The sequence below is a fragment of the Petaurus breviceps genome, unplaced genomic scaffold (genome assembly GCF_028583685.1).
Source record: "Petaurus breviceps papuanus isolate PSGF00001 unplaced genomic scaffold, PetGlider_PUasm1.0 188, whole genome shotgun sequence".
Classification (NCBI taxonomy): Eukaryota; Metazoa; Chordata; class Mammalia; order Diprotodontia; family Petauridae; genus Petaurus; species Petaurus breviceps.
In genome coordinates this window covers 36388100-36415197 of record NW_027185804.1, presented here as the reverse complement: position 1 = coordinate 36415197, position 27098 = coordinate 36388100, and the positions used below count along the sequence as shown (strand labels likewise).

Genomic DNA, 27098 nt, shown 5'->3' with positions numbered 1-27098 from the left:
GACTTTTCCACTTAACTTTTTTTCAGCAACCGTTTTTTTAAATAAGATTCTGAATTCCAGTTTTTTTCTCCTTCTCTCCCTTCTACCCAAGATAGTAAGCAATCTGATATAGGTTATACATTGGTAATAATCTTAAATGTATTTCCATATTAGTCATATTGTGAAAGAAGAAACAGAACAAAAGGGAAAAAAACACAAAACAAAACAGCAAAAAGCAAAAATAGTATGCTTTGATCTGCATTCAGACTCCATAGTTCTTTCTCTGGATGTGGATTGCATTTTCTATCACGAGCCTTTTGGAATTGTCTTGGATCACTGTATTGCTGAGAAGAGCTAAGTTAGTCATAGTTGATCATTGCATAATGTTGCTATTACAGTGTGCAATGTTCTCCTGGTTCTGCTCACTTTACTCAGCATCAGTTCATGTAAATCTTTCCAGGTTTTTCCTGAAATCCACCTGCTCATCATTTCTTATAGAACAACTATTACATTCCTACACCACAACTTGTTCAGCCATTACCCAATTGATAGACATTCCCTCAATTTCCATTTCTTTGCCACAAAAAAAAAAAAGCTGCTTATATAGCCCCCTCTTAGCACAGAGACTAGAGCTTGAGACTTGGAGTCAGAAGACCTGAGTTCACATCAAACCGCAGACACTTAATGACTTTGTGACCCTGGGCAAGGTACCTCACTACTCTCTGCCTTAGTTTCCTTATTTGTAAAATGGATATACTAATCATACCTACCTCCTAGGAGTTGTTGTGAGTATCAAATGAGATAATATTTGTGAAATGTTTTGTAAACTTTAAAGCACTACATAGAAGCTATTATTATTATGATTGTTATTATGCTTATAGTAAACAGCAATTAACTAACAGTTGATCCAAACTTGGGGTCAATCTCTATTTAAAACACCTAAATTATAACTACCTATATCTTTCTTAGAAGACCTGAAAACTTTAAAAAGGCTGATAAAGAGAAATAAAAATGGAATGGAATGGTGACATAGATGAGTTTGTGTAGGGAATGGTTGCTGTTTGTTTGGAAGTGGCGATTCTAATGAAAAAGTTTTTGAATCTGCTTAAATAATAGAATAAAGACAATTACTGTCCCCCCCCCCCCCCCAACAAGCTGTGCTTTAGGGGAATATCAATAAGTCCTTTCTGTCAAGGACTGTATGTATAGTGTAGGAGTATGGTGTAGACCAGTGGTGTCCAAGTCAAATAAGATTGGGAACCACTAATCCATGCAGAAGGACCCCTGAGGGCCACATATTGATTTAGTTTTAAAATGTAATATTCACTATGTTATATTGTATTTTTATTTATTTGTTAAATATGTCCCAATTACATTTTAATCTGGTTTGGGCTGCATTAAGGAGGGGCAGCCGTGTTTGGCACCTCTAGGGTAGAAGATTTAAGTAATTTAGTATTAACATCATCAGAAAGATAACTTTTAATGATGATACCTTTGAATTTGTATAAAGTGCATTAAAGAAAAATAAGATTGTTTCAGGTTAGAAAATTAGGGTGAAACAAAACAAAAGATTTTCTTTTTGGTAATTGCCCTTAAAAAGGTTGCTTTCTCAGACCTTGAAATCAGCATGGCATAAAGGTCCCAAAGAGTCGAACAAAATAAGTGGAATCTGTAGATGTTGGAAGTGGAAAGAAAAGTTTACAGTCAAAGCAGAGAGTTAGGAATGCACAGATCCAAAGTTTCCTTCTGGCTTGCTTGCTCATTAGTTATGTTGCCTAAGGAAATTATATTTCTTTTTAATTTTGCTTTAACCTCAGAAATGAAAAATGAGAGACTGAAGAGATTTAAATTGTGTGTATGTAAACTCAGAATATATCTTTAACTCATCATGTTACAGATTTTAAAATCTTAAATTAGTTGCCTGCAAATACTGATAAAAGTCAGTTCCCACCTTGTATATTCAGAAGAGTTAGAGAAGAGCCGGTGTCAGTTTAGACTTACCTGTGTTCGCTTAAATCATGAAGTAACAGACAAGGTCATTAGTTAGAGATGAGGCTGGATTAGCTAGTATGTTTTTATATGTTTTATCTAGCTAAAGGGGCACAAGGTATATTCCATTCCTTAGTACTTTCTGGGATAAAGAAACCTTCACCTACTTACTTGATTTTTCACTAATGAATTAGAAAGAACGAAGTTTTAAAGTACTTTTGGATTTTTTCTTATTGTATCTACTTAAATTCAGTCTTCTCTTTAAAGTTTTGTTGCATGTTTTTCCTCTCAAAATTAGATGCTACTCATTAAACCTCAAACTTTTGCTTTCATATCATGAGTCTGCTGTAACCTAATTTTTTCTTTCCTTTTTTCTGTGATAGGGGGACCAGAGAGCCGAAGGAAAGCTGGCTTTTCTGTAACTTGGTAAGTATTGCTGATGGGTAATAATCCAAGATATTTAGTGTATTTTTGTAAAGACCTTTCTCTCAGAAATGAAGCTTTGCTGAGGGGCGGCCAGGTGGCTCAGCGAGTAAGAGCACCAGCCCTAGTGTCAGGATGACCTGGGGGATCGAATCCAGGCTCAGATACTCAGCACCACACCCAGAAATAACTGGCCCTGTAACCTTGAGCAAGTTACTTAACCCCAATTGCTTAAAGAAAAAAAGAAATGAAGCTTTGCTATTTGCAGGTCTTCTCTACCAAAAATGTCTTTAATGTAATGGTTAAGCTTGAGAATTGAAAGTCAAAAAATTCAAAAGTTCAACACATTGTGTTGGTATTACTTATTATGCTGTTTAATGTAAGGACCTTAATTTACGTGCAACATGACTAGGTTAGCGTGTACCTGTGGGGCTTGGGAATTCTGCCTCTTTAGCACTTGTGTTCTTTACTTTGTGTTGCACTGACCCTGTCTGTAGTCCTGAATTTCTGAGTGGTTATACTTGGTAGTGTTTTTTATGAAGGGAAAGTTTGAGGGAGGAAAAAGAGGAGAAAGGTAATAGTGTATGTCTTTTAGGAAAGACATTTTTAAAAGTCTACTTAATTTTAAAAAACCCTTTAAGTCACCATGCAATTAGCTTTTTGAATGTCTAACTTAAGACCTTTAATTTTTATAGAACAGTTTAGTGGCTGAGCAGCAAGTGAATATCATCTCTTTTGGGAGAATACATTTGGACCCCCCCCCCCCCCCCCAAAAAGATCTTGGACTTGTGCAACCAGTAATCTAGCCCAGAAAGGTTAGACCTTTGACGGTCTCCTGGCAGAGCGTCCCTCTTTTTCATTTTCTGTTAAATAGTGAGTAACTTAATACAAAAGCTGGAGACCTTCTTTGAGTTTGTAGAGTGCCACTCTGTCCTAAGTCCAGTACTTTCAAAGTGGCAGGAAGCATAGCCACTTTGTTATATCCCTAATCACCATTATCTCAGGAAACTTTCCTTTAACTTGGAATTTTCTCTTAGTAGTAGTGATGCTTGTGCTAAGGGAAACATGTCCTTTTACCCTTGTAATTAAGGATGTACATTTTGTGAGGTTGCCAGGCTTTGTGGTACAGCTGGTGGTCATGGAACAGCCTTTCTCTTAGGCGTGAATCCCCCTGAGACCTTGTCTTCACTAGAATCATGCTCTAATTCGTTGCTTTCTAGCTCTTCCCATTATGTGGTATACATGTACATTTCATCTTCCATGCACCTGTTAGGGTGGAAGGTGTCCCTGTGTCCAGTAGCAAAAATTGGTGCAGAGTCAACAGTTTGGTTGGTATGCTTTTGACAATACACTTAGCTCCAATCAGGTAGCTGCAGAAAAGAGAAGAATGCTCCTGTCACAGGATCCAGGACCATTGGTGGCCCAGGAAGTTAGGCTGAGGAGCATGGTATAACCACTGTTGAGTAGTAATTATTCCTAGCCAAGATAGGAAGTGAGTTGGATTTTCTTCCTGACTATGATGGGAGGACATGACTTGATGGGAGGTGGAGGTGGAGGGGACCAAGTGGAAGGTCTAAGGTATAATGGTAATCCATGGAGAGAAGGAACAGTGACCAGAGTTGGGAAAGCTTGGTTTGCTGGGGTTCGTCATTGAGGACTTTCTGTGATTTGGTAATCATACTTTAACCAGCTGAGTTGTTTTTAATCATGATCTGGCTGTACCATTTATAACTCTTAAAACTCTAAGGTATGTTATTTCTACCATAACTAGCCTTCAAATCAAGAGTGGACATTCTGTTATTTTCTTAGTATTTTTTAGTAAATTGGCACACAAATTCATGTCCTACCAGTTTACTTTAAGGTCAGCACTCACTTCACTGTCTTTCCTTTCATATGATTTCTGTGTGTATCATTTAGCAATTTTTCAATATTTCAAATATTCTGATATAGTTCTAGAGTATGTCACTGGAACCTTCTTCCTCACCTGTAACATGAAGATAATCATACCTGGAGGACCTACCTCACAATCTATTGTAAGGACCAAATAAGTCAATATGTGTAAAATGTCAGGTCTCATCATTATTCAGTCTTTTTATGTTGTTTTATGAAGACATTTGTACCATAAGGACTATTTAAGCCTTCCATAGTAATAGTAACTAATGGCATGATCCCCAACTAAGCCAGATCATCCCAAGATCTTTTACAGATGAAACTGGTTGGAGGACAGAGCATATACACAGCTTTTTAACCTTCTTGTATAGTTCACCCATTTCACAGTTTGGTGAAGCCTTTGGCTTCCTCCTCTGAATCAAGTTTGTTTTTTTTTCTTTTTGGAGGAGCAATTGGGGTTAAGTGACTTGCCCAAGGTCACATGGCTAGTTAAGTCTCAAGTGTCTGAGGCCAGATTTGAACCCTGACTCCAGGGCCGGTGTTCTGTTCACTGTGCCACCTAGCTGCCCCCAGAATCAAGTTTTAAATGCAGAAAAAAAAAACATTATATAGCATTACAAAGGAAAGCAGTTATATTGAAATAAAGATACACTTTTCCCCTTCCACGTCAATGTACCTCCCTGGAATCAACCCACGGACCATAGGGTAAGACCCTGAAATACATGGAAAGTGGGACTGATTTGCCAGTGTTTCTGTAACAATGACTTCTGTCCACTAATGACAGTAGCATGGCATATTCAAACTCATAACTCCTGAATACTCAAGGTATTATATGAAAAGATAGAAATGTCATTTAGGAGGATGGAATTGAGAAGAACAGCTGGATGCTAAACCAAAGACATACACAAGAAATTGTGCTTGAGGCAACACAATTTTGAAAGCATCAAGACTGATTTTCGAGATACTTCAGTGAGGGAAAAATATCAAATAATTGAGAAAAAAATGAATGACATTGTTATCCTCCCCCCAAAATAAGCAGTAGGACATTAGTAATTCATATATCAACTTTCCATTTCTGTAAAGTCTTTCATCTAGTATCCTAGATGAAAGTGTGAGTTGGGCACAGATATACTTACCTAACCATTTTCTACAGTAGGCCACATCTTTGCAGTAACACAGCTTGAGAAATGGAGAGACTGCAAGATCTTGTTGTGTGTTTCAGTTTTTAAAACGTTGCCCCCCAGTAAGTTGTTTCCTATGCATGTGGTGAGATCATATCGATTTCCTTGATAGAGGTAGCCACAGGTATGTGCCTTGGTCTTCTGATTACCAATATCAAATTGGGCATAAAACTTGGAGGCTCCTGTCACGGAGCATACAGAATCCAAATTGGAGCGAAACTTCCTGTAGATTGTGAGGTCTTCCAGGTATTCTGGTTTATGTTTGATCTTGTGCTCATTGCATAAGCCTTGGAATAATACAGGGCCTCAGTTCATAACCATTTGGCCTGACAATCCACATAGGAAAAACCAAATGGATGAAAAATCATATTATCCAGACTCTGAAATATAGTTACATGGAAAACTCTTTAAGTTTGACCTTCAGCAACTATATTTTGGATTGGCTCAGCATATGGGTAATGAGGGTCATCTAGAATTGAATTAAGAAGAAAGGAAACTAGTTTGCACATGGAAAATTGGACACCACTTTCATTCCAAGAGGCTCCCAGACACAAAAGCCCATCTTTTTTTAAGCCTTAGTATTTTTCAGGTGGTGTGTAGCTGTGAAGTATGAAACAGTCTTCAAAGAACTAGACTTACAGGTGACCCAAAAGGCAATGGAAAGGTGCATGATGACACAAGTGTGATAGACTTGCAGGATGTTACCAGGGATTTTCAGGATGTACTATAAGGGGTATTAGCCCTAAATGTGTGATTGGAAAGGAGGCAGACCAGCCATATAGTGAAAAGATGAAACTGCCGATGATAGCCTGCCTGCTGCTCTGGTACCTACACATAGACAAAGCCCAGAGGAAGGCCTCTCTGGAGGACTTGTGTAAGCAGTGTGAGGAAGCATGGCACAGTTGGGGAGGGAGGCCTAAGCTGATAAGAAGTATTGAAGCACACAGTGTTAATGAGGAAGCGTTTACATAATAGCATCCAACCTCTACAAACATTTTGCTGAAACCCTGTAAAAAGGTAGTCCAAGGATTATTAGATCCTACCATCCCTGGTAAGGCTCTGTCCCTTTCTCAGCCATCTGTCCGCACTAGGCCCCAGGCCTTGTTCTCCCCTCACTCTCGTCTTATCCATCTCCAGTCTGGCTTCTGGATCTCAGCGCTCCACTGACACACTCTCTTCAGAGATACCCATGACCTTACAGTTGCCATTCCAGGGACCTCTTCTCAGGCCTCCTCTCCAGCGTCTCTGCAGCATTTGATGTTGCTGAGGACTCCCTTCCCTTTCATTCTCTGGGTTTTCATGATACTGCTATTTCCTATTTCTCCTGCCTGTTGCACTGCCCCTCCCCAGTCCCTTTGCTGACTTAACATGCCCCCTTCCTTACCATTGGTGTAGCCCACAGTTCTGTCCTGGGCCCTCTTCTGCAGTCTTTGCAGCACCATCGCTCAGGACTTTAAATTATCATCTCTTCCAGGCATTCCTCTTCTGTCTCTCCTTCCAGCCTTAGTCTTTGGCCTGAGTGCCACTCTCACTCTTGGGGTAGGAAAAGTGATTCTGTTCCTTCAGAAATACAACGTAAAACCATTTTGATTGATCATGATGAAAAAATTCTAGCTTTCATGCCTTTTGGCTCTCAATGGAGAATTCCAAGATGAGGAAGCTCCCTCTTTGAAGATAGTTTGGTCCTTTGTCTCCCACTCCCAGTCTTTCCTAGGGCATTGAGAGATTGTGTGGCTTGCCCATGGTCTCACAGCAAGTATGTGGCAAGAAGTGGGACTTTGGGGCAGCTAGGTGGCACAGTAAATAGAGCACCGGGTCCTGGAGTCAGGAGGACCTGAGTTCAGATCCAGCCTCAGGCACTTGACACACTTACTAACTGTGTGACCTTGGTCAAGTCACTTAACCCCAATTGCCTTGCCTTCCCCCCTCCAAAAAAAAAAGTGAGATTTCATCCCAGGTCTTCTTGGGGTATAAGGTCAGCCCTCTCTTCCTCTCTGTCTGTCTTTCTCCCCCTACTAGTCCATGCTGTGCCTCTGTTTCTCTCAATGTAGATTTAAAGTAGAGATTCTGTAATTTTATCAGCTGAATGCCAGTGTTAAAGAATTTCAGTCAAAAAAGAAGAGTTTAGGCTTCTTAGTTTTTTGAAAGTGGTATGTCTTGACTTTATCATGGAGAGCAATAATTTGCATTATCAGACAGATGTTTGTGTCAGGTGACAAAAAGCACTATGCCTTAATGCATTGTACCTATGCTGTAACCATGCTTAGTTTCACCTTAAATCGTCACATTTGCTACTTTTAAAATATTAAAAACAGTCAAACTAGAACTCCTTTTGGAACAAATTACATTTATAAATTGTCTTTAATAAATTTAGTAAAGGATGCATTCTTTATTATACAGTAAGGAGACCAAAATAAAATGAATGATTTAAACCTAAAGCTTTTTACTTTTAAAGGTTTGCACTCATACTGTTTTGGGCTTGTGGCAGTTAAGAACATTTGTATTCATTTTGTTCACTAGTCAGAGAAGAAGGAAGGTACAGGAAAAAGAGCAGTGGGTTTGGAACCAGAGGGCACAGGTTCAGACATGTGCCACCTGCCCCTTGTTCTTGGAGGGACTTGGGCGACTCACCTTGACCCTTCTCTGGGCCTTTGTTCCTCCTTTACAAGAAGAAAATGTTTCACTAGATGGCCTCCAAGGTTCCTTCCAGCTCTGGATCTGCGTTGCTTGAGGGGGAGAAATGAAGGGAACTTGGGCCTCTTTTAGAAAGGATTTGAAATGAACCTTCTGCTCCCTCTTAGTTTGTTGTATTCTTACTATTGCTTTTTAAAACCATTTGTTTTGTTTCTAAATGAGATAAGCGCTTGGCATTTGTAACCTTTGCCAAGTAAACGTCCCTCCCTGTGCCTTCTCTCTGACCAAAGTAACAATCTGAGTTGCAGGCTTCATGATGCTAGGCTCGCCATTGGCATACAGAACCTCCATGTGAAACGTGACTTTTTCCATTGCCAAGGAATGCTTTGGGCCACATCAGATTTGCTGATGGCTCCTTCACCTTTCCTTCCACATTTGTAAAGTTGTTTATTTTTAGAACATATAAATTGAGTTGGTTGATAGATCACTGATTAGTGTGGTGCTAATTGCTACTATCAGTATAAAAGAAATTGAACTTTGAGGAGGTCAAGACTTTAAAAAAAAATTTATTTACTTTTAGTTTACAACATTCAGTTCCACAAGCTTTTGAGTTCCAAATTTTCTTCCCCTCCGTCTCTTCCCCTCCCACCCCCCATGGCAGCATGCAATCTAATATAGGTTCTACAAATACCTTTACATTAAACATTAGTCAGCTTGTAGAGAATTATAACCAGTGGAATGAACAATGAGAAAGAAGAAACTAAACAAAACAAAAAAGAGAGAGCAAGCAGTTTGCTTCAGTCTGCATCCAGACTCTGTGGGTTCTTTCTCTGTGTGTGGACGGCCCTTTCCATCAGGAGTCCTTTGGAGTTGTCTTATAGCCTTTCATTGCTGAGAGGAGCCCAGTCTGTCAAAGTTAGTTATCACAGATACGATGTGTCCGTAATTGTGTACGATATTCTCCTGGTTCTGCTCTCATTACTCAGCATCAGTTTATATACGTCTCTCCAGGTCATCATGAAATCAGTCTACTACTCATTTCCTATAGCACAATAATATTCCATTTACATTCATATACCACAACTTGTTTTGCCATTCCCCAATCGACGGGCATCCTCTTGATTTCCAGTTCTTTGCCACTACAAAAAGAGCTGCTATAAATATTTTGGTAAATATGGGTCTTCCTCCCATTTGTGTGATCTCTGTGGGATACAACCCTAGAAGTGATATTGCTGGGTCAAAGGATATGCACATTTTTATAACTGTTTGGATATAATTCCAAATTGCTCTCCAGAATGGTTGGATCAGTTCACAATTCCACCAACAATGCTTTAGTGTCCCAGTTTTCCCACATCTTCTCCAGCAGTTATCATTTTCCTGTTTCATGTTAGCCAATCTGACTGGTGAGATGTGGTACCTAAGAGTTGTTTTGATTTGCTTTTCTCTAATCAATAATGATTTAGAGCATTTTTATGTGATTATAGATATCTTTAATTTCTTCCTCTGAAAACTGCCTGTTCATATCTTTTGACCATTTATCAGTTGGGGAATGACTTGTATTCTTATGAATTTGACTCAGTTCTCTGTATATTTTAGAAATGAAGCCTTTATCAGAGACACTGGTTGTAAAAATTCTTTCCCAATTTTCTGCTTCCCTCCTGATCTTGGTTACATTGACTTTGTTTGTACGTTTCAGTTTAATGTAATCAAACTTATCCATTTTGTAATGCTCTTTATCTCTTGTTTGGTATTTTTTTTTAAAGCAATCGGGGTTAAGTAACTTGCTCAAGGTTACACGGCCAGTTATTTCTGGGTGTGGTGCTGAGTATCTGAGCCCGGATTTGATCCAGGTCATCCTGACACTGGAGCCGGTGCTCTTATTCACTGAGCCACCTGGCCACCCTCTTGTTTGGTCTTATCAAGACTTTTTTAAATGGATATTTCTGGCCTTTGAGGTCAATTAGTCCCATAACCACATTGTACAAATGAGGAAACTGAGACTCAGAGAGACTTAATTACTTTGCCAGAAGTCACACACACAGTAGTAAGTAGTAAAGCCAGAATCAAGATCTGGGTTCTTTCACTTCAAATTAAATACCCCTTCTCTACCACAGCTGTCTCTTCCTCCTCAGCTCTAGTTTAGAACTTGGGTCAGCAGAAAATGTTACAGAAACATTTTTGGTTAAGTTTCTCAACTTATTTTCAAAGAAAACACAAAAATACAACCTCAGTTTTTTGTTAACATAAAACTATTTTGATTTTTCTGAATATTTAACTAAAATACCAGGTTAAAAAGAAACCATAAAATATTAGTTTTAGCCCTTTTAGTATTGAAAGTGATCAGATTTTAAAAAATTGACTATTACACATGTTCAGAAGTTTTTGTATAATTTTTTAGCATCTTAAATCAATATCTTAATGGTTCTAGCAATTTCCTAAGTACATAGTTATTCTAAAGTTCTTTTATTTTGTCTCTTTTATTAGTGGAGTCTCCCCTTCATCTAACTATGACCTCTTTTCTTTCAAATCTCTGCCAAACACCCTTCCTCTGTGAAACTGTTGAATGTATGACATTTTTTCCCCTGTCTTCACAAAAAGAAATGCTTAAGAGCTTTCCATTTCTGACTGGCCTTCCCCAGATGACAGTATTTTTGAAGTTTGCTTAATATAGTGTTTAAGTGCAGAGAGAAAGACTACCATTGAGGACTGGAAGTGTTTAAGCAAGTGTATTGAACATTATAATGTTCACAAGAATAAATTCAGTAGTTCATTGAAATCTATTCTGCCTATGCTAACTTAATTCTTAACTTTTAGCAAAGTTGATGTTAAGTGTGGAATTTATCCTGGGTTAGGCAAGTTTGTGTTTTTGGTATTTGTACTGTTACCATCAATATGTTTCTATATCAAATTTAATGGGGAAATTTTTGATCTGCAGTGAGAAGACATTTATCATTTTGAACAAGACTGAAGAAACTGTAGAATTAGCAGAAACATTAGAAAAAGTGGAGAAGTTAGAGGATGGAGTTGCAGACTCTACAGGAAGCCCTTAAAGTGGAAATTCAGGTTCATCAGGTAAGTTCTATTCTTGGCTGTTTTTTTTTCCTCCCAAATAACATTATCAAGTAATAGCTAATTTTAGTAGACAGCCCCTTTCTGTTGTATCTGTTTTTAGATATTAACTATGAATCGTGTTATTCCACTATTAATATCACTAAGCATATTCAGTGATCTGAAATAAATATGTATTAATCACCTAGGATGGGTAACATCCCAGGCTAGTTAGTAGAATCAATACAAAGATGAATAGAACAGAGACCCTATTCTTAAGGACCGTACATTTAGGAAGCATCTGACAAAGCAGCTGTTGCCAGGAAAATGGGAGTCACATACTTAAAAAGCAACACAGGTACAGTTCTGTGCAGGCTCAAGTAGGAATCAGCAGCAGAGCGTGGCTGCCCACAGAGACTCCTCTAGTCTTAAGCTGCTTTACCAGACGTCCGGTTTCCAGGCCTTGAGACTGTATTCTGGCCTGGTCAGAGCCATGTGGAGTGTTGTGAAAAGGAGCACTGATGGGCAACCAGAATCTCACCCACATCATCAGAGAGAGCAGTTTGGAAGAATTGGGCGTGCTGAGCCTAGAAAAGAAAGGACTTGGGGGAGGGGTACAGGACGACTGTCTTTCAATATTTAAAAGGCTGACAAGTACCAGATGGGGCAAACACATTTCCTGTGGTTCCAGGGGCAAAAGTCAGCAGTGCTGGGAACACAGAAGACTGTGGCTCATTACAAGGAAGAGCTTGCTAGCAGTTAGAGCTACTTTAGAGATGTCGTACACTTGTCAAGTGAGGGGGCATGAATTTTCTTTCCTCCCAGTATAGAGGAACCGAAAAACCACTTGTTGGAGATGTTGTTGAGGGGATCCCTGGGTTGGAATTGGCCCGTCCAGGTTCTCTCCTGCCTCCTGAGACTACATGATCCCAAGCATCTCCAGGGCTTCATTTCTAGAAAAGGGAGCTGAAGGTTGTTCACAGTTACTGAAACATTGATAACTGGTTAGGATGTCTAAGGGTGAACTTTTCTAGATGTTTCAGGCTATCTCAAGGATATAGTTTATGTAGAAAAATGTTATATGCAATTTTGTTAATTCAGAAAATGTTAAACTCTAGTCCCAGGTTTCATTTTCATTGAGTCATTAATCAACTCCATTTCATGTTCCCAAAACCTTGATTAGGGTTAGTAGGCAAAAATGTAATTGTATTTCACAGGTATGTTTGAATTTCACAAATTTTATGTTTTTCACCAAGAAGCCAATCTGAGTAAATCTTTTAAATATGTTTATAGCCCTAATCAAGGCAAAAGGCCTACATTAAACTATTAAATAATTAGCCTTTACAAGATAAAGCCACAGATCAAGAATGGCCCTGTCTTAGATATTTGCTGGATCTTGTACTTGTGCTCCAAAACATGTCACATTGGATGCCTTGATCATCCAAAGATGGAGTATCTCAATGCACTGACAATCCTAGTTCACATTTACATTGCTCTTTTAGGGTTATGAAACTTGGCCTACATTCTCTCAGTTGAAAGGTAATCACTATCTGTGCAGTTAGGAAGAAAACTTAAAAAAAAAAAAATTCTAGTGGATAACTGTTCCTTTTTGGAGCAAATGGTCAGGGTAGCCATATGAATGCTGCCTTGTGTTTCTTATAGCCCCTGGATTTGTCACGTGGCCTAGAACCAGATTAGGTGAGAGCTTAGAAGGGGATCTTCAAGGAATGCTTAAAAAAAAAGCATTGTAAGACAACCTTGGTAAAATTGAGCTCAAGTGGGCTTTGTGTGTATTGGGCTCCTCCTGAAAGTTTCTACTTTGGAATGAGAGATAATGGAGATCTAGTGAGCTATTACAAAAATCAGTGTCTCGGGTGAGATCTGGTTTGGATGAATATAGTCTTCTTAATTGGTTCTCTTTTGTGGCTGCAAGACTCAGTGTCCTTCTTCCCCTTTTGACCTAAATAACTGCTGCTGCTGCTGCTGCTGTGGTGCTTTTAGACTCAGCAATAGCCAGAGAACAGACTGCTATACACAGATAGGTTCCCAATGTTTTCGCCTTCTACATGCAGCCACCACTGGTGTGCTTCCCTTCAGAAAAGAGTTGGAGAGTCTTGAATGTAGAGACTTATAGGTATAGGTATATATATATATTAGATTTCATTTTGTTTGGCCTTATATATATATTTAGATTTCATTTTGTTTGGCCTTAATTCTGGTACCACTAAGAGAGGATCAATCAACAAATATTGATTTATTAAGCACCTAGAATGTGCCAGGCCCTGTGTTTTATACTAATAAGCTGAAGGTATCCCTAGTTTAGTTATGTTGGAAGACCTCAGTTCTCATCAACTGAGGAAGACCTTAGTTCAGCCTCAGGGCTAAAATGAAACTCTCTGAATAAAAGTATTTTAAAAGATGACTTGACACATTTTTGAATTTGATTGTGGAGAGAGCATATTTTAAATACCTGGATTTGCAGTGTCGAGTCATTGTACATGATATATGCTGAAATGTTTGTGGAATCAATGATACTGCTTCATCATAGATGAGGGATAGGCTACTTGTCCAGGGCAGCTGTTATTCTTCTGCCTTTTTTTCATAATTGTTTTCATGAATTGTTCTAGTAGATAATTGGGGCAAGTACTATTTAAACCTTTTAGAATGTATCCTTCAGTTGAGATGGATAAAGGGTATTGAATAAGTCTTTAGGATAAAAACACTTGAAAAAATAAGAATAGGCAGAGAGGAAACAAAGCTGCCACTCTTTGCAGATAATATGATGGCATACTTATGGTATATGTAGATACTCCTAGAAAATCAACTAAAAACTAGTCACAACAATTAATAACTTTAGCAAAATTGCAGGATATAAAATAAATCCACATAAGTCAGCAACATTTTATGTGTTATCAACAGAATCTAGTAGGAAGAGATAGAGAAATTCCATTAAAAATGACTGCAGATAGTATAAAATGCTTAAGAGTTTGCCTACTAAGACATACCTAGGAACAATAGCAACACATTTACAAAACACCTTTAGCACAAATAGAGACACACCTGAACAGTTGGAGAAATATTAATTGCTCATGGGTAGGCTGAGCCAATATAATAAAAATGACAATTCTACTTAAGTTAATTTAGTTATTTTAATTAATAAATAATAAAATAACTAATAAATAATAAAATAATTCTAACTTAAGTTAATTAAGTTAGACTGCCAAAGAATTATTTTATAGAGATAGAAAAAATAATAACAAAATTCATCTGGAAAAACAAGAGGTCAAGAATATCAAGGGAATGGATGGAAAAAGAGTGAAGGGAGGGGACTTAGTACCAGATTTCAAACTATACTACAGCAGATAATCATTAAAACAATCTAGTACTATATAAGAAATAGAGTTGGTGAATAACTGGAATAGATTAGATAGACAATGTATAGAAGTAAATAATCACAAGAACATAGTGTTTGATAAACCCCCAAATGAAAGCTTTTTGGGCAAGAATTCAACAGCTTGCTAGGAAAACCAGAAAGTATTTTGGCAGAAACTTGGCATAGACCAGCATCTCATACCATATACCAAGGTAAAATCAGAATAGGTACATGATTTAAATATATCAGCAAATCAGAGTAGCATAGAAAAATATACCTCCCAGATGTATGGAGGAGGGAAGATTTTATGATCAAATGAGGTGGAAAAAATTACAGGAGGAAAAATGGATAATTTTGATTACATTAAATTTTAAATTAGTTTTTGCACAAACAAAACCAATGCAGCCAAAATAGAAGGAAAACAGAAAACTGGGGGATCATTTTTGCGACAAGTTTCTCTGATAAAAGTCTCATTTCTGAGATACATAGAGAACTGAGTCAGATTTATAAAAATATAAGCCGTTCTCTAATCAATAAATGGTAAAAGGATATAGATGGACAGCTTTCAGAAGAAATCACATGAAAAATGCTCTAAATCACTATTACTTAGAGAAATTCAATTCAAAATAGCTGTGAGATACTACCTCACATCTATCAGATTGGCTAACGTGACAGAAAAGGAGAAGGACAAATGCTGAAGGGGACATGGGAAAACAGGGGCACTAATGCTCAGCTGTCGAGTTGGGAACTGGTCCAGTCATTTGGGAGAACAATTTGGAAATATGCCCAAAGGACTCCACTACTAGGCCTGTATTCCAGAGAGATCAAAGAAAAAAGGATCTATCTATCTATCTGTCTGTCTGTCTATATATCTAATATTTATATAGTTTTTTTTGTGGTGGCAAAGAATTAGAAATTGAGGGAATGCCTATCAATTGGGGAATGGCTGAACAAGTTGTGATATATGATTGTGATGGAATACTAATGTGCTGTAAGAAATGACAAGCAGGATGGTTTCAGAAAAACCTGGGAAGACTTCTATGAAGTGATGCAAAGCTAAGTGAGCAGAACCAGGATGATCATACACAGTAACAGCAATACTGTTAGTAACAATCAACTGTGAAAGATTTTGCTACTTTGATCAAGACCGTGATCCATGACAGTTCCAAAGAACTCAGAATGAAAAATGTATCCATCTCCAGAGAGAATTGATAAACTCTTGGGGGCAAATCGAAGCACATTTGTTTTACTTTTTAAATTCTTCTTGCTTTTTTTTCTCACAGCATGGTTAATATGGAAATGTTTTGCATGACTTCACATGTGTAATGTGCAGCATATTGCTTGCCTTCCCAGTAGTTAGAGGAAGAGCTGGAGGGAGGGAATTTGTAACTCAAAAATTTTTTAAATGAATGTTAAAAAAGATAAAATGATTTGCTGTATCCTTTCAGTAGAATAGAATATAGTATTACTAAAATGTGAATTAAGTTTAGTAAACACAAGCACCTGCTCTATGCAGAGATTGAGACAGGGGCCTTCTTTTCCAGGAGCTTCATAATTTTAGAAGCTAGTTTTAGACAAATATAACACAAAGTAAAATGCATGAGAATGTTTTAAGCTTCAAAAGTTCTTTGACAGGAGCCCTTCCTTAGGAAGGGAGAGTTCTTTTGTGTGTTAGGAGAGGTTGGAGAGAATCAGGGAATGAACGCTATGAGGAAGAGGAGGTGATGGCCTTTGGACTGAGCATTGAAGAATGGGTGAGGCTTCCATGAGCAGAGCAGGGAAGGGGGGGATCCATTGCACAAGAAATAGCACATCCAGTTTGCTAGGAGCAACCAGAAATAGAAGGGCAGAAGACATAGCCCTGGAGAGATTGTCCTAACTTCAGTGAGAAAGGAAGCTAGGAAAAATACTTAAGTTGAAGAAGGAAATAGATTGAATTTGGGGAGGGGAAATTTAGTAGGAGTCAAGGAAGAAGACTGAAGGTGGAAAAAGAAGTGAATTTGGCAAGTAAGATGAGAAAAAAAAAAAGGTGGGTGAGCATCAGAATGCTCAGTCTCCTAAGAGTCCTGTAGGGGGGATTTGGCCATAAGAGCTACCATCAAGAATGGCAGAGATATAATAAAGATATTAATTCAAGACAGTAGAGAGAGGAGGGGAAACTCTGAAGTATAGTACAGGAAGTCTTTCTGCTTTGGCCAAGGAAGTGTTATCTTAGTCTTGGGGAGTCATAGAAGTATCTAAGCAAAAGCTGGATGACCACTTGTCAGGTATGTTATAGAGCAATAGTGCCAAGGTCAGATAGAAATGAAGGACCCTGATTTCTACTTGAGGATCCTCATGGCCATATATTGACTTAGAAAACCACATATTAGCATTATCTTTGTTTTATTGTATTTCTTTTTATTAATGTTAAGTATTTCCCAGTTACGTTTTAATCTGGTTCCAGCCTCATTCAGTAGTGTCTGTGGCCTGTGTATTTGACACCTCTGTTGTAGAGGGCATTGTTATTCCACATCTGAGTGAGATTATGTAGCCTCTGAGAGTTTGTGATGTTTGTAATTTGGTCAGCAGAGTTCAGGATGCAGTCATGGAATGACAGGTCCTCACTTTTTAATGGAATATCTTATGGATAATTTCTTTTTCCTGGTGAGAATGCTGAATAGTCATTTTTTTTTTTTTTTTAGCAATCGGGGTTAAGTTACTTGCTCAAGGTTACTCGGCCTGTTATTTCTGGGTGTGGTACTGAGTGTCTGAGCCCGGGATTCAATCTCCAGGTCATCCCAACACTGGAGCCAGTGCTCTTACTTGCTGAGCCACCTGGCCGCCCCTAAGCAATTGGGGTTAAATAACTTGCTCAAGGTTACATGGCCAGGTGTTTCTGGGTGGGTGCTAAGTGTCTGAGCCCAGATTCGATCTCCAGGTCGTTCTGACACTGGAGCCGGTGCTTTTACTCGCTGTGCTACCTGGCCGCTCCGTGAATAGTCATTTTTCTTAGTGGCACCTGTGTAGTTACTTCAGTCAGACTTAGGTTACAAGTCTCTACAAGGGTCTGGTATCAGGCTCCAACTGGAGAAAATTAAAAGCTTGAACAACTTCAAGATGGGGTTGAGTTAGGGAGTATTAGACCTTAGTGGATAAAGGGTAGATGTGGTTGTTATTGGAGACAAGGCCTATGATTTGATACTGCAGGGAAGCTAGGATGGGACCCATTTTCCTATCCTATACACCCCTTGGATTATACCAAGACCATCCAGGGACTCTACCCCCTCATCCCCCCCACCCCAAGATAATTATCATAAGGTACATGAAGGAGAACAGTGTGGAATAAGGCTGAATAGGTAAATTGGAATTAGATTTGGAAGAGAAGGGGAACAAGGGAAGGGAACAAGCATTATTAAGTTATTAAAATAAAAACATTAATATAGGGCCTGCTTCATGCCTGACCCAGTGCTAAGCACTTTATGAATATTATCTCCTTTGATTTTTACAGCAACTCTGAGAGATAGATGCTATTGTTATCCCCATTTTACAGTTGAGGAAACTGAGGCCTTTAAGAGTTACTGTAGGACAGAGTTCAGATGGCAGAGTGAGAGTCAGCATTTTTGCCCAGCTCACCCGACAACACATCTCCACAACCACCTAAAAAGTGCACCAGACTGTGGCGGCCAGGTAGCACAGCGAGTAAGAGCACCGGCCCCAGTGTTGGGATGACCTGGGGATCAAATCCGGGCTCCGATACTTAGCACCACAGCCAGAAATAACTGGCTGTGTAACCTTGAGCAAGTTACTTAGCCCCGATTGCTTAAAAAAAAAATGCACCAGACCAAATTCTGATCAAGAGAGCAAAGAAATAGTCACAAGGAGTCCCTTTTGCTGCCCAGCACTGGTTAGGAAGATATAGAGGTCTGAACACATTGAGGTGGCAGCTGGCCAAGAGTGCAGCAATGGGGAAGGCAGCAATGGTAACAGTAGTGGCCTTGGTGGGAAACATTTCTAGTACCCAGGGATGGTAAGGGGCTGGTAGAGATCCCAGGAGACTTATAAACCAGTACTAGAAGAAGGATCCAGTGCCATCTAGCAACTCTGTCATCCATTACCCAGTTCCAGGGTAGAGAGAAGCAATCATGAAGCTGAGGTAATTGAGGCCATATAGCTCTGAACCCAAGAGCAGAGGTGGGGTCTCAGTTCTAGCCTTTAGCCCAACACACAAGCCGGCAGTGGAATAACTAGGACAGGAAACTGAAGCCTGAGTGTAGTCAAGCAGTTCGGTTATTCTCAACCTGCAGAACTTCCCAGTGGGCTAACAGTGACAGAGTCCAGCAGTAGTCTACTAATATTCAACCACACAGAATTCAATAGACCCAAACTTGGGTCAGGAAATTGCAGAGTTCATACCAGAAGGATAGTGAATAAATCTCTCAGGCCACCTTAGAAGCACTGAAAACTTTCAGGCCCCCAGGCGGAGCTGCAAAAACAGCAGAAGGATGTAAAGGTACAAACGTCACCATCACCCCGGAAATGAGCAGAGCCCAATAGCAACATGAAGTCCAAAAGTCCAGAAGTCAGCTGGAAGAATGAGCAGACAAGCGAACAAAAAAGAACCTGACCATAAAGAACTACTATAGTGACAGTGACTCAAGACACAAATACAGAAGAAGATAATGACTCAAAAACATCTATAAGCAAAGCCTTAAAGAAAAAACGTAGTTTGGACACAAGCCCACAGGAATCTCTAGAAGAGGGAAAGATACTTGAAAATAGCAAAAAAAAAATTTGTTTTTTTTTTTTGTTTTCTTTTTTTTTTGGAAGGGGGAAGACAGGGAAATTGGGGTTAAGTGACTTGCCCAATGTCACACAGCTAGTAAGTGTTAAGTATCTGAGGCTGGATTTGAATTCAGGTCCTCCTAACTCCAGGGCCGGTGCTCTATTCACTGTGCCACCTAGCCGCCCCACAAAAAAGTTATTTTTAATACTAAATAAGAATGGTAGAGGGGAAAAATGTAGAAAAAATGTAGGAAAAAAAAGCTGTGCAAGAAAGTTATGAAAAGAGATACAGAATGTTACTCAAGAAAATAACTTGTTAAAAATGAGCATTGGCTAATGAAAAGTGAAAAGCTAATGACTCCATGAGATATCAAGAAATAATAAATACAAAGTCGAAAGACTGAAAAAATAAAAGAAAATGTGTAATAGTTTATAGGAAGAAACAACTTTTCATAGGAAAATAGACTAAGGAGATATAATTTAATAATTATTGAACTGCCCCCAAAAACCACTAAAAAAAGAAGCCTAGACATAGTTCAAGAAATTATAAAAGAAAACTGTTTAGATAACTTAGAACTCAGAGGGCAGAGTAGATGTTGAAAGAATCCACTCATCACCTGTTTAAAGAAACTAAAAAATGAACATTCCCAGGAATATTATTGCTAAAATCTAGAACTTCCAGGTCAAGTAGCAAGCAAGAAAGAAAGAATTCAAGTACCAGGGAACCAGTATCACACAAGATTTAGCATCCACCACTATACAGAAACAGAAGGCCTGGAATATGATATTCTGGAAGGCAAAGGCTCTAGGATTACAACCAAGAATACTCCATCCCGCAATACTAAGTATCACCCACAGGGGAAAAAATGGGTAATTAATGAAATAGAAGACTTTCAAGTATTCCTGATGAAAAGATGAGAACTTAATGGAAATTTTAACATTCAAACACAGGACTCTTTTTTTTGAGGGGGGAAAGCAAGTCAGTTGGGATTAAGTGACTTGCCCAAGGTCACACAGCTAGTAATTGCATCAGGTGTCTGAGGCCTGATTTGAACTCAGTTCCTCCTGACTCCAGGGCCAGTGCTCTATTCACTGAGCCACCTAGCTGCCCCAGGTGTTTTTCTTACAAATAACAAATTTCTTACAGATATTGCTTGATTCTAATTTCTAATCAGTTCTGTTATACTGTTCCATTTTATGGGTGAGTTCATCCCATCCACATTCTTGGTAGATGCTGTGTACCATCCTACATCCTGTTTTCTTACACTTATCCTTTTCTTTTTTACTTTGTCCCATTCTTAAGAATCTGTTTTGCCTCTGACCACTGCCTCTTATTCTCTACCCCACCACACTTTCTTCTAATCTCTTTTCCCTACTTCTTCCTTGTTCAGTAAGATGAATACGATTAGGGTTATATATATATATACCCCACAATATGTTTATTTTTCCCTCCTTGAACTAGTTCAGATACAACTGTTGTCCATTGCTCCCTCTGCTTCCCCCTTCATTATATAAAATCTTCCTTGAACACACCGTATATGTGAGAAAATTCCTCCCCCCCCCATGCTTTTAGCTTCTCCACCCTTCCATTCTTCTTTTGAAATCGTCCCAACATAATAGAATTACACCCAGGCCCTCTGTCTAATGAGACTCCATCTAAGAGCCCTAGTGAAGATAGGAATGTAAGCAGCTTACCCTTGTTTGGTCTATTATGATTTCTCCCTCATGTTTACCTTTTTATACTTGTCCTAAAAGTCCTGTGTTCCTGGGGCAGCTAGGTGGCACAGTGAATAGAGCATTGGCCCTGGAGTCAGGAGGACCTGAGTTCTGACCCAACACTTACTAGCTGTGTGACCTTGGGCAAGTCACTTAACCCCAGTTGCCCACCCTTCCCCCCTCCAAAAAGACAGAACAAACAAAACCACTTGAAACAGAAGACAGACACGGAGTTAAAGTAAGGGACTAGAGTAGAATCTGTTATGCTTTAAAGTAAAAAAAAAAGTCAGGAGTGAAGTCATGATCTCAGACAAAGCAAAAATAGACCCACTTAAAAGAGACAAACTGGGAAACTACATTTTGGTAGATGGTATCATACCCTGAGTTAATATCAGTACTAAACAAATGTGCAGCAAATGGCATTCTATCTAATTCTTCAAGGTAAAGTTAAATGAGTTATAAGAGGAAATAGCCAGTTAAACCGTATTAGTGGGGGATGGGCCTCGATTTATTCCCTTAGACCTAGATAAATCTAAGCTTAAGATAAATAAGAGAGAAGCTGAGGAAATGGGTGGAATTTTAGGAAAGGTAGATATGATAGACCTTGATTGGCAGTAAAAAGAAACATGCCTATTTCTCAACTGTGTGTGGCACATTCAGAAATATTGACCATGTCTTAGGTCATAGACGCCTCATAAATAAATGCAGAAAAGCATAAATGTTAGATATAGTTGAAGAAATTTAGACAGACACGTTCAATGATTTGCCCATGACTCCAAAGCTAAGCTTGATTTGAACTCGGATCTTCCTCACTATTGGCTCAGTGCTCTATTTACCACCACCTGGTTGTCCTGAATTCCTAGGAAAAAACTTTCAGTGAATCCTGAGAGTTAACATGACAGAGCTTAAAAGTTATGAGAGCTGGAGGTGGTCTGGTCACTCATAATACCAACTTACCTAACTAACCATTTCTCATCAGAAATGCAGCTTTAGCATAGAAACGATACATTTATATCTTTCTTCCCAAGAGGATTATTTAGTGAGGTTATCCACTGTGCCCTTGTTTTTGGTCAGTTCTGAAGCTTTGGGGCTGTTTGTGGGGGAAAGAAGGTTTTATCCCCCAGTATTAAACCCTCCTATTTTCTCTGCTGCTCAGTTAAGTATCAGCCAAGGATGCTTTTGGATTTCAGGCAGTCTGCTTTCTTTCCCTTTTAAAGGGGTTATGATGACCCTGTAAGCAGAGTGCATCAGAGAGCTTCTCTCCTTGAGTTGCGTCTGTCTTCAGTCACTGTGGGAACGTGCCCATATAACCTTTGTTTTCAGTTGCTTAAGGGACTGGCGTTTGTGTAGACTCCTCTCTTTCTAGTAATGAAAACGAAACCATCCCAGTCTAGAAGAGGAGCCAGTGCTTGTCGTGTTGATGTAGAGTCCAGTAGTGCCAACTGGATGCAAGGGCCACTCCTCTAAGTTGCTTTAGCTCTTGGAAACCTTGTCTGGACACCGTAAGAAAACAGAACAAGTCTGAGTGGTGGAGATGAGGGTCATTGAGTCCAGGGTGGAGCATGGCCTGTGTGCTGCACCCCAGCTTCTCACTCAGAGCCTAGTCACTCTTATTTTAGAAAATTGTCTAACAAGCTCTATTCTCACCTCCAAGGAGATGAAGAGAGTAATCCTCACAGAAGCAAAAGTCACAGCAGCAAAAAGTGTCATTTGACAACAAGAGAAAAGATAATCAAACTGTTTGGGTTTTTTTAGGCAAACATGAAACCTACGTCCAGGGCTTGTCAGGGTAGGATCAGACACTGTTGCCATAGCACTGTAGATTTAGAACTGCAAAGATCCTCAATGTTCCATATGCCCAAAGGGCAACCAAACTGTGATCCAGCAATGCCACTACTAAGAGATTATACAAAAGGGAAAAGGACCCACATGTGCAGAAATATAGTCCTTTTTGTGGTGGCAGGGAGTTGGATATTGAGGGGATGCACATCAAATGGAAAATGGCTGAACAGGTTGTGGTGTAGGATTGTAATGGAATACTGGCACACTGTCAGGAATGATGAGCAGGTGGATTTCAGAAAAACCTGAAAGACTTACATGACCCTCATGAGGCCCAGTGAAATGAGCAGAACCAGGAGAGCACTGTACACAGTTACAGTAACTTTGTGAGATGATCAACTATGATGGACTGAGCTCTTCTCAGCAATGCAGTGATCCAAGACAATTCCAAAAAGCTCATGATGGAAAATGCCGTCCACCTCCAGGAAGAGAACTTTGGAATCTCAATGCCCATCACAGCAGACTGTTTTCATTTTTTTGTTTTCTGTTTTTCGAGGCTTTTCTCTTTTGTTCTGTTCCTTTCACAACATGATTTAATATAGAAATATGTTTAACGTGATTGCAGATGTATAACTGATCAGATTGTTTGCTGTTTGGGGGAAGGAGGGAGAGAGAAAAACTTGGAACTCAAAATCTTAAAAAAATGCGTGTTGAAAGCTATCTTTACATGTAAATGGAAAAAATAAAGTCCTATTTACTAAAACAAACAAACAAACAAAAACCTTGTTCCTCATGATAAGATCCTGAGTATACCCTGGAGTCCCTGGGAAAAACCAGACTGGATTTTGTAGCCATTGTTTAAGGAGGCATAAGTGTGGATGATGTTTTGGAAAGAGTCTCATAAAAATAAAAACTTGTTTTTTGACTTATGAGTGTTAATCTTACGTAGTATCCTCTAGTTCACCATTTCTTTCCCCAGTAATCCCAAATAAACAAGGTGTCAGAGCCTTCTTTTGTCCTTGAGAGGCTTTAATTATCTGCTACTTTCCAGGAAGTTAGTTGGTTTGATTTTTTTTCTCCTTCATCTTTTATTTGGTCTCCTCTTTACCCAATAAAGGTCTTTCATATTTGCTTATTATGCTGGTGGCATTCTCCTACCCTAACCTGAGTAAGTTAAAAGAACATTGCATTGTTACCTGTCTGCTACTTCTCCCGTAGACATCCCCGGCCATGTCCCATCAAAATCTGGGTCTCCTGTGTGGTAGGAGCAAAGCCAGAAGACCAATCACACGTTGGTTCTTTTAAGTAACCTATACTTGATTATCAGGGCGGGCAGTCTTTGTCTTGGATGTATTCTTTGTTCTGTTTTCCCTGGACCTGTGGGCAAAAGTGGCATTTTAAAGAGATGCTAAGCTATTAAATTAGGATGCCCAGGAAGAGTGGTAGCCGTCAGCTCAAGAATAAATAAAGAATAGGCGTCAGACTAGCTGTTGAGCTGTTCAGGATGTCTCATCTGAATGACCGTTGCTATGAGTTAGACAAGATTTGGGGTCCCTTTTGAACCTGGCCAATTAAAAAATAACAGCAACAACTTAAGTCAGCTTCTCCTTTAGGACTTTATCTGTAGAACCTTATGATTGCAGCTCTGGTAGGTTAACATCTAGAATATTAATGGCTCTCTTTTTCTTTTTTGTTAGAAACTGGTTGCTCAAATGAAGCAGGATCCACAGGTAAATATTTACTTTTATTCATTCATTCACTCCTGAAGTTAAAAAATAAAAATGATGATGAAATTCTAAAGGAACTCTTTGAGCATAAAAGAATTGTCTGACCTTTAAAAAGCCGTTGTCCTAGGCTGGAGATCTTTATTTTTTCATGTAAATAAGATGTCACCTCATTTATTATTTTTTATCATTACTATTAATTGCTTTTTATATCTTGACAAAAAAATGAAAGTGTTTGCTGTCAACTACTGGATGATTGTGAGACTTTCTGGAGCATTATAGTTGTTGAAAGTAGCTGAGACCAATTGTTACTTAGTCTTACTTTGTGTGTTTGTGTAATTGTTCAGGGTCACTTGGCTGTTCAAAGCTTCCCTATATGCAGGCTGACATTGGATCTCCAAAGGATATACATATCACCATTTGTAGCAGTCAGGCAAACAGGGTACTCACTCTCTGGACTTGTCCTGGAGTTTGGTGGGCACATATTGACTCGACCATTCTGCTTTCTCTCTGCTCATTAAAGTGTTTATCTTGCCTTATATAATTTATTGGCTGTTCTGACATCACAGCTTTGTAACTTCTGGGACTCATAAGTATTATATATAGAAAACACTATATTTTAGTCAAAATCTGCTTTCTGGAAATCAAAGGAGAATTTCCATTATTTTTATAAACCTTTCAAAGGAAACCTGGAACCATGTTTGTGCACTTGGATAAATTTTATAGTTTATTATATATATATATATATATAGTTTATTAAACATTGCAGATCTGTACCATTCTAAAGAAAAAAAAACGCTGGAGTTTTAAGAATAGCATTTTAGCCCATCTTCTGTTAGTAGAATAGGAAAAAGTTATTTTTACAAGCTCAGGGCTCTGTGGCTTAGTTTTTCCTGTGTCTCAGTGTAATCCATTGATTCCAGTAAATGGTACCCATTCCTCTCTGGTTGTCCATTTTTCCAAGATGAGTGTTTCCTTTTTGAACTCGTATATAATGCACATTAAAATAAATCTGAACGATTGGCGTGCTGTGCTTTAGAAGTAGAACCTAAAACAGGAAACACAAAATATTTGCTTATTTTAAATAAACCTATTTGGTGAATACTTCTTATAAGTGTTTGTTTCTTTTTTTTTTTTTGCTTTTTGGAGGTCAGTTGGGGCTAAGTAACTCGCCCAAGGTCACATGGCTAGTTTGTTTTGTCTGTGTGTGTGTGTGTGTGTGTGTGTGTTAAGTGTCTGAGGCCGGATCTGAACTCAGGTCCTTCTGACTCTGGGGCTGGTGCTCTACTTACTGCACCACCTAGCTGCCCCTAAGTATTTGTTTCTGTAGCACACCACATGATGACATGACAAGACAGTCCCTCGTCAGAGTCTCAGAGGCAAGAAAGCTAGCTACTTTGTTGGGTCATCTTCTGAGAGAGGCCTTCCTGCCTGCCTAACATCAGATGGGCCCTGTGTAATAATTTACTTTCTTCATATGCAAGCTCTGGTTTCAGATTAGCTTGGATTAGAAAAGCTTGGATGATGCAGGAACAGAAAACATGATAGAAGTTAGGGTGGGATGAATTGGAAGAGCTTTACCAAAAATGGTTAAGAATAATCTCATTGGAATATGTGTTTATCTGTTGCCCTTCATTATTGACCATTTACATATTTTAATATTTGTTATAATTTTCATCTCAGTGAAAGCAAGATAGACTACATTTAGTAGGGATATGTGCATACATATATTAATTCCTAGAATTTCAGAGTTGAGGAAATAAAATGGCCTTATAAGTAGTGTTCTAGTGTGGTTGGGCAGCTTCAGTGGTCATCATCATGAAATCTTTTCCAAATCTAGGCTGTAACTAACTGTATAACAAAAATAAGAGAAAAGCCCTTCTACTGCTGTGCACTTAATATGATGTGTGTGTGCGTGTGTGTGTGTGTGTGTGTGTGTGTGTGTGTGTGTGTGTGTGAGAGAGAGAGAGAGAGAGAGAGAAGGTGCGTATGTGTATCATCTTGATTTTTTGTCTTTGAATGGGTGCGTTTCCTTAAATATGTGACTCAAGAATATGACTTCTTGGCAGAAAGGTGGTGTTTCAGTGGAACATGCTGTAAAGTCACTGGTGTGTTAATAACTTTTATTTAGTTGAGTTACCTTCAGATTTGAAACCATTCTAGAAAACAGTTGTCCCTCTCCCCAGTAGTGCATGAAGTCTGCGTGGAGGACTTGTGGATCAGGGGGTGATGCATCTGGGTAAAGTTAATGCTGAATGCTTGAAGTGGTTCGTACTTTATAATACAATAAATGCCTAGCGTTGGCTTGCTACTATTCTGCATTAACAAATGGAGTCTCTTTCTCACAGATCTTTTTTCTTTCCAATCAGAATGCTGATCTGAAGAAGCAGCTTCATGAACTCCAAGCCAAAATCACAGCTTTGAGTGAGAAACAGGTAGGGAAAAGGGGGGCATATTTTTAACATTGTGTTCTAAAGATACAGTATGTCTACTCCAGGCTTCTAAGAGAACTGCTATTTTTCCTCATGTGTGAAAATAAGTGTGGGCAGTCAGACTCAGTTTTAATTCTGTTTGAGTTCTGTTTATCCATTTTTATTT

At 38.9% G+C, this 27098-nt stretch overlaps 2 protein-coding genes across 13 annotated transcripts in view; both read left to right on the top strand.

Annotated features, from left to right (window-relative positions):
* PEX16 (peroxisomal biogenesis factor 16) overlaps positions 1-27098 on the top strand; it is a 239331-nt gene that overhangs the window by 21387 nt on the left and 190846 nt on the right. The window lies entirely within an intron of this gene.
* Positions 1-27098, top strand: part of PHF21A (PHD finger protein 21A) — a 218285-nt gene that overhangs the window by 31311 nt on the left and 159876 nt on the right. For all 12 annotated transcript variants that reach the window (XM_069091501.1, XM_069091505.1, XM_069091503.1 and 9 more), the window contains 4 exons: positions 2352-2394; positions 11032-11168; positions 24474-24506; positions 26870-26935. In XM_069091501.1, coding sequence (XP_068947602.1) covers positions 11115-11168; positions 24474-24506; positions 26870-26935 — 153 coding nt within the window. In that variant the 5' untranslated portion in view covers positions 2352-2394; positions 11032-11114. The remainder of the gene's footprint in view (positions 1-2351; positions 2395-11031; positions 11169-24473; positions 24507-26869; positions 26936-27098) is intronic.